The following is a 7,392-nucleotide window of genomic DNA, read 5'->3' on the forward strand; positions in this document are numbered from 1 at the left end:
TGTGATATTAAAGATCTTCATTTACCTCTGATATGTGAACAAACCTTTCAGATATTCATGAAAGGAAATTATCATTAAGCTTTATTGCAACAAAGGTGTAGGACCAAAATCAGCTCAAATGAAATAATTAATTTATAGGGAGTTATAAAGAGACCTTTTACGACCGAGCAACTGAATCGTCCAGTGTTCATCTGCTCGGATCGTAATAAGCTCTTGTAGCGTATATGAATATCCACTATTGTGAAAACACTAATTAATAGCTAAGTAACAGGATCGACAGTTTAAGACATTAATTCTTTAGCACATAATACTACACACTTTCTTTTAAAATCAACAGGAGACTTTATTTATTCTAACACAAACTAATCTAACACACACACACACAAACATTCATACACGTTGTCGACTTCAAATATGAATCTTTTCGTCGGCGTCCTTAGCTTGGAGAGAAGAGTTTTCCGAGTCGATGATTTGTTGCAGGATCTTTTTAGGTCCAGATGGTGGTCAGGTAAAAACCAATCATGTTTGAGCGTGCTGAAATGAAAGGAAGTCTCTTGTCATGGCTGGAGTTTAAATTAAGGCGGCAAAAGTTGTTTGTTAAACTTTGCAGCAAAGTTGACTAAATAAGGCATATTTTCAATCAATCATTCAAAAGTTATAACATTTACATGAATTGTGGTTGTTCTAAAGCATAACTGGTTACATGTAGAATGTGTGGACCTGATATAAAATTTATGCAGTTGAAAGATGTTTGATAAGTCCGTTTCAAATAGTTTGGAACAATTCGATGCAGTTTTAGTTGTATAAATAGTCTCTGTGGGTTTTTCTGTAAAGTTAGGTCACTCTCTCTGTCTCTTTTGATCTGGAGATCAAAGACTCTTTATCTTCTGGTGACCATTTGGTTGCTACAAATAGCTTAAGTTTGTCACCCGTCCTTCAGTCAGGAAGCATGGATGCCATAAAATTACCTAGCAGGGTTTTTCTGTAGACAGACTGGAGCCAACAATTAGATTCTCTAAGCTTGGGTTTCTGGAATTATTTTTTTAAAGAATCATCTGAACGATTCATTTGTCTGGTTCGTCCTCAGTCCTTACAAAGGGTTTGTGTGAGAACAAAATGTGAAGTTATTAAAATGTTCAACACAAAGGAGGAAAGAGAACAAAATCACACTGTCACAGCTTTATTCAACAACACCTGCTTTATTAACTGTGTCAGTAGAAGTGAATCATTTCAGTTTGAGAATAGACTTGTTCAGATTGTAGGAACTAATAGTAACTCATTTTCATTTTGATCCACTGAACACTGATTGTTTTCTCTTCTGTTCCTCCTTCTGTAGATGAAGATCTGTGAAATCATCATGAGAGGATCAGAAATCATCAGGTGATCCACAGAAGAGTCTCTACTGTGTCTATGAGGAGAAATAAATGTGTAATTAATGTGTAAATGTGTTAAATAAAGCAGCATGTGTGTTAGCATGAGTATCAGAAACATGTGATATTGAATGATTAATGTTGCTTTAGTTTTCAATCAAATGATGGTTTTGTTTTATTTAAAGACCCCCTGCAGTAAAAATCGAGTTTTTAATGTTGTTCATATGTCTATGTAGTGTTTTTAATATGCTTTAAGACAAACCATGTGCAAATTCGTAAGTCAGCACCATTGCTGAATATTTTATGTTTGAAATTGCAGTAAACCAAGACTACCTTGTCACAGACTACCTTGTAACCAATCAGAACAACGTGCCAGCAGGCTTTAGCATATCATTAACTATGACTGCTCTCAGGAAAGTCTCGAGAGAAGCCAGGTTATCCCGGTAAATTTTCTGTTAATATGAAAAATTGTGTAGATTTATCAATATAGGGAATCTATTACAATGTTATGATGAACTATATGCCTTTCTCCGCTGACGTTTTGAGTTGTTCAAAGCGTTTGTAAGGATACTGATTGTTAGAAGGCATCTGTCTGACTCTGTCCGAGATGAAGAACAGGAACATGGTTTGTGTAACATTAGCAACACATTATTAGCTGTTGATAACGTAGTCAAGCAAAAGGCTATCTATATTAATGACAGAACCGTCGCAAGGGCCGTGTCAAGTGTGCGAGTGCATAGGGGCCCGTGCCAAAGTAAAGTGACAGCCGACTTGAAGTAAAGCCAATAAAGTTAATGTTTTTGTCCTTCAAAATATTTGAATACTATAAAACATAGCTAAAACAATATTGCTCTGAACGTGTGACCGTGATTCATGTGCATATGTCAGTCAGTGTGGAATCGCACGTCAAGTTCTGAGAGAGCTATTCAGTCCATTATAAATTCTGATTTTGGCCGCCTCTGGAATGGATCAAACCATAGATATTAGCCTACCTGATGAGTTCAAGTAAATACGCTGGAAATCTACGCTCATTTAAGGATGTGCATTTATTTCATGTAGCCACAACACAAACAACAAATCGTCACTGCAGCAACAGTAGACTTTTCGAGCTGGCACGAGTGGAGGCGGGGCAATTTGCATATTCATTGATCTGTGTATATTAAATGAGGCAAGGGTTGTAGAGTTACATTCAAGCTATTTTAAGGCATGAAGTTTTTTGTCACTTGATTTTTTTTTTAAATATGCCATTTTGGTGATCAAAGATGAGTTTTAAGGGATAAAATAATTGACTACAGGGGGACTTTAAAGGTGGAACAGGAGGAAGAAGCTCAGATGAGTCTGTCAGCAGAAATCTTCAGGCTTTTCAGTATCAGGCCTACAAATATAATAATGTCTGGATTGAACTCATCCATAATGATTAAAATATTTCTAATCATAAACATGATTGTCAAGTATAGCACATAAATGTATCAAAAGATATAAAAGTCCACATGTTACTTCAAACATTTACATTATCTCTCTTAAATAATATGCACAGAATATTGTTTATTTTTGTTATTCTGTTTTATTTTATAAGTGAGTTATGTGTCTGTCTGTTACTAATGCTCAGATCTACAGTATATTGTCTTTGTTCTGTGGATGGAGTCTCTTCTAGTCAGAACAACTAAACCTTTTTACCAGTTAACAGCATTTGTGTGTGTCTTTCACTCTGGTCTAGATAGTCTAATGCTTTTTGTTTAGCAATTATAATCTTCTCTTTCACTACATTTACTTGTAAATAAAATGACACTAATAAAGTTAAGAACAATTGTTTATGTTTGAAAAGTTTTCTTGCCTGTTGTATTACAGATGTAGACAGTTTTGTGTCTACACCGGACACGACTGTTGTCGGAATGGCTAAAATCTGTCTACACTGGACGTGACAAAACACCAGTTATAAAGCATTTGTGTCAGTATGTTATAGAGCAAGGCAACATTTTAATGTCAGAGATTTTTCCCTCACATCCAGTGTAGACAACATCACTGATTATAATGGTCCGGTGTAGACATGTGTTCTTCTTAAATAAAGAGGAAGTTATAGATGTTAAACAAAACAACATGAGCAATCTTTAGAATTGTTGGAGAAGAAACCATGCTGGACTGTGTTTCTCAAAGCATTGTGAGGGAATCTGATCATAGAGACCATTAGTGCAACAGTGCTATGATCTACTTAGGCCTTACTATCTGAATTATATCATGAATTATATCAATCTATAAGCATCAGAGTTTGCCTCATGAAATCTCTTTAAAATCTCTTTAACAAAGTAAAAGAGAAAGATGCACAAGCATTAGACTACTGCAAACACATCACAGAGGCACAATCATACTATCGCCTATAGCAGATAAAAATTTTTGGGACATCCACAGTGTGAGCGCCGACGCCATCACAGTGTGCTGGGGTCGAATAATGCAAGCGACAGCAACACAGATGTGTCCATCATATTATGTGACCGTAGAGGGCGCTGTTGTCACTTGATCTCCATTACTGTACGCAAACAGAGTAAATCCAGACTATAAACAGATAAAGATGAAATCTGTGAGGCACTTTTGATTAGAAGTGAGTCATTTCAGGAGTCATATCCCTTTCCCATTGTAGGGATGTAAGTAGGAATGGTAAGGTCGCACAGATCGTCTCTGCAACTACATACATCATCAGCCTCAGAAATCTGAAACTACAAATAAAACTACAAACATATGAAGCTTAAACAAAACATAGATGAAACGTAAATGGTCTCCAATGTCATGATGATCATCAGGTGAATGTGTGGTGGACAGGACATGTACAGGTACAAACACTGCTGTGACGCTCTTATGTTGAAAACTGTCCAAAACGTTTTCATAATCGTCTATTTATATACAACATCTCTCATCAGTCAAAATATTGTTGTGCTTTCTATGGAGTTTATGTCTCTAAAATCCTCTGGTATGCACATAAATAATTCTTCATGAAGTAAACATAAGAATCCATCAATACTTAAAATAAATGTTGATGTTCACACATGGACTAAACAGCAGCTAATAAACGTATTGCTTTAACTGATCTCTAACTTCTTTAACTTCAGTAAAAATGAACTGATCAAACTGCACATACCTCTGTTCAGCTGTGACATGAACTGTGTCGAAAGCTGATGATGTAACATCCATGTAGACACACCATGTGATTATGATTGCTCCATTGATAAGCTTAAATCTGATTGGCTAAAGAGTAAGACAGACCCATGTGGAAGGAGAGTGGGGAAAGTCTCAAAATTTTAAACATTTAAAACATTAAAAAAAAATACGATGTGTAAATCGAGTTACCCCCTCCCACTACTGATGGTTTTACTGAGATTTCTTATGCCATGCAAATTGGCATAAGAAATAAATAAATTAATTAATTTAAAAAAATAAATTACCGATGTCCTGTGGTAAAATTACATTACTCCATCTACTCTTGTAAAACTAATCCTGTCAACAAATATTATAGGGAAAACTTTTTTACACACTTGCGGATGTCCTGCTCCATGTCAGGCCAGTCAAATCTAAGGATAAGGGCGTGTAAGTTTCCTCAACTCCACAGTGTCCAGCAGGAGCACAGGAGATATTGTGTGTCTCCTCAGGTGAAAGATCAACTCTAGCCAAATGCTGACGCTTGTCTTTTATCTTCTGATGTAATGCAGTTCTCCATCTGATGGATCATGTTATATTAGTAAATAAAGATCAGTTGATTCACCTTTTTGTGCTGAGACCAACTTAACACACCCTCATCCTTCAGTGGGAAATTATCACATCGTCTCTTTATATAATAGTGCAGTTATCTGGATATTGGTTATTCTGTCAAATGTTTTGGATTTGTGTAACTTTAATTGGATCATTTGCCTTGTCAGGACGTCTTAGTTACAATGATGCCAGTTACCATAATGATGCTGAATTTATAGATCTTTTCATCTGTGTTCATAATTATTAGCAGACAAGATCACTGATATCACATGATGTGATGAATATGTTAATGAGGTTTACACCACTCCAATGAAATTAACTAGCATCATTCAAATTTATATTACGAATATAGATGTCCATTATTTATAAAACTAACAGACTATTCTGTCTTTTTTTCTGTCAGTCTGCAAAAAAGTAAATAATGAAGCTTTTCATGTGAGGTGCCAAATGATTATGAGGTTAGAGATGTTTACTGTCTTTCAGAATCTGTAATAATTCATCATCACTGTATCTTAATGTTGTGCTTATTTCAGTCATGAAACAGTTGTGTTCGTCACTGAGTGCTTTTCACAGGACTTTCATAAAGACAGTATGGAAGCTGGAAAAACCTGAGGAGTCAGTGAGAAAGATCCTACAGCATGTTCATGTTTAATTGTTAACTCCCTGAGGTCTGAAAACGCGCCGGTGCGTTTTGCAGGATTTTTTTCACATTGCAGCAAAACAGACTATTATTTCGTCATAGAGACATAAGTAATATATCTTGAAAATGTGTCTTCTTTTATTTGTGTAACAGAGTAAAAACACAATGTTGTGCTTTTTGTAAAATAAAGAAAACTAACATGTGCGTGATCTCTCCTCTCCCTCTGAACGAAGTACATAGTTCTCAGAAAATGAACTGTAACATAATACAAACAAAAAATGACACTTACGTCTAAAGAAACGTTGAATGTCAGGTTTTAAATCGTGCATCAAATCGAAAACAAACATTCTGTGTTTATGTAATCTGTATGAAAATAGAGCTGACGTAATAAAGCTAATGCGGCCACGCCCACGGAGCCAGCGCTATTTCAAATTCAGAGGCAATACATGCATTCATCGTCTCAATCATGTATTTATTGTCTTGAAAAGTGTTTATTTGGATGTTAAAGCAATGGTTAGCGATCTCTAGAAGACATGCCGTTAGTTCCTAGTTCCTTTTCTTCTTTATATGAATTTGTGGACTAAAGGTGTACAGAGAGCGCCCTCCGGCTGCAAGTATGAATTGAAAATACCATTCCTGAAATGTCCTCTTCTTCTTTAGAATAATTTGTGGACAAAGGTGTACAGAGAGCGCCCTCCGGCTGCAGATGAATTGAAAAAACAGTATCCAGCACTCATAGTGATGACAATAAATATTACTTCTCTGTATAGACAATTGACATAAATATATAAGAATCCATCAATATTTCTCCAAATGTGCATGCTTTTAAGCTAAAAGCCTATATGAAATGCCATAGAGGTAACATAATTGTTCAGACACTTTGCATCACAGAAATACATTTTATTTTAAAGAATATAATAGAATACATTATTTTAAATTGTAATAATATTTCACAGTATTGCTGTTTATGATGAGCTGAGACATTATTACAGAGGGTTTTTTTCACAGCCTACCTGACTGACCTCATTAATATGAACATAATGTACAATACAGACACTATTACTATAAGCATATATAAAATACACTTCATTTCATTTATTATATGATTCTAACAAACTGCAGTATGAATTATTCTAAATATAGAGTTCTGTTAAGCTATTTGAATCATTTAGATATAAATAAACATTATTTGAGACAATGTGCTCTTATGATTCCTAAACCTATGTAAAATGCTGATTTCAGATCAGTCATAAATCAGGATGAAACATTCCTGGAGTCCATTGGCAGTCAGTCACACACCTGCATCACTACAAACAAGCCCTGCAATCACAACATTACAAGAAGAAGCGTTCTTCCCTCTTCAAGGTTCAGATTCATCAGGACCCACAAACATCTTATCTTCATTCAACTGGATCTAAAACAAGAGGACAGAATACAACTTTCACACAGAATCTGACTGACAGATCTGTAAATATAGTGTCATTCGCTTCCAGTTATTTTTATCTGTACAAACAGCTTGTTATGCTGATACTGCAAACTGGTGTTTCTCACTACATTATTAATGTATTTTCTCAATTATAAACAGTTTTACAGTTTACTGCACTTTGATATTCTTCTCGTTATTTCCCTCTAGCGGCTAATATT

The 7,392-nt window shown here is 35.3% G+C and overlaps 1 protein-coding gene across 2 annotated transcripts in view; it reads left to right on the top strand.

The window, feature by feature from the left end:
- The window catches only part of LOC125250025 (NACHT, LRR and PYD domains-containing protein 12-like), a 31,851-nt gene extending 30,407 nt beyond the window's left edge, over positions 1–1,444 (top strand). For both annotated transcript variants that reach the window (XM_048162322.1, XM_048162321.1), the window contains exon 16: positions 1,337–1,444. In XM_048162322.1, coding sequence (XP_048018279.1) covers positions 1,337–1,340 — 4 coding nt within the window. In that variant the 3' untranslated portion in view covers positions 1,341–1,444. The remainder of the gene's footprint in view (positions 1–1,336) is intronic.
- Positions 1,445–7,392: the final 5,948 nt, after the last annotated feature.

The sequence above is a fragment of the Megalobrama amblycephala genome, linkage group LG17, assembly GCF_018812025.1.
Source record: "Megalobrama amblycephala isolate DHTTF-2021 linkage group LG17, ASM1881202v1, whole genome shotgun sequence".
NCBI classification, from domain to species: Eukaryota; Metazoa; Chordata; class Actinopteri; order Cypriniformes; family Xenocyprididae; genus Megalobrama; species Megalobrama amblycephala.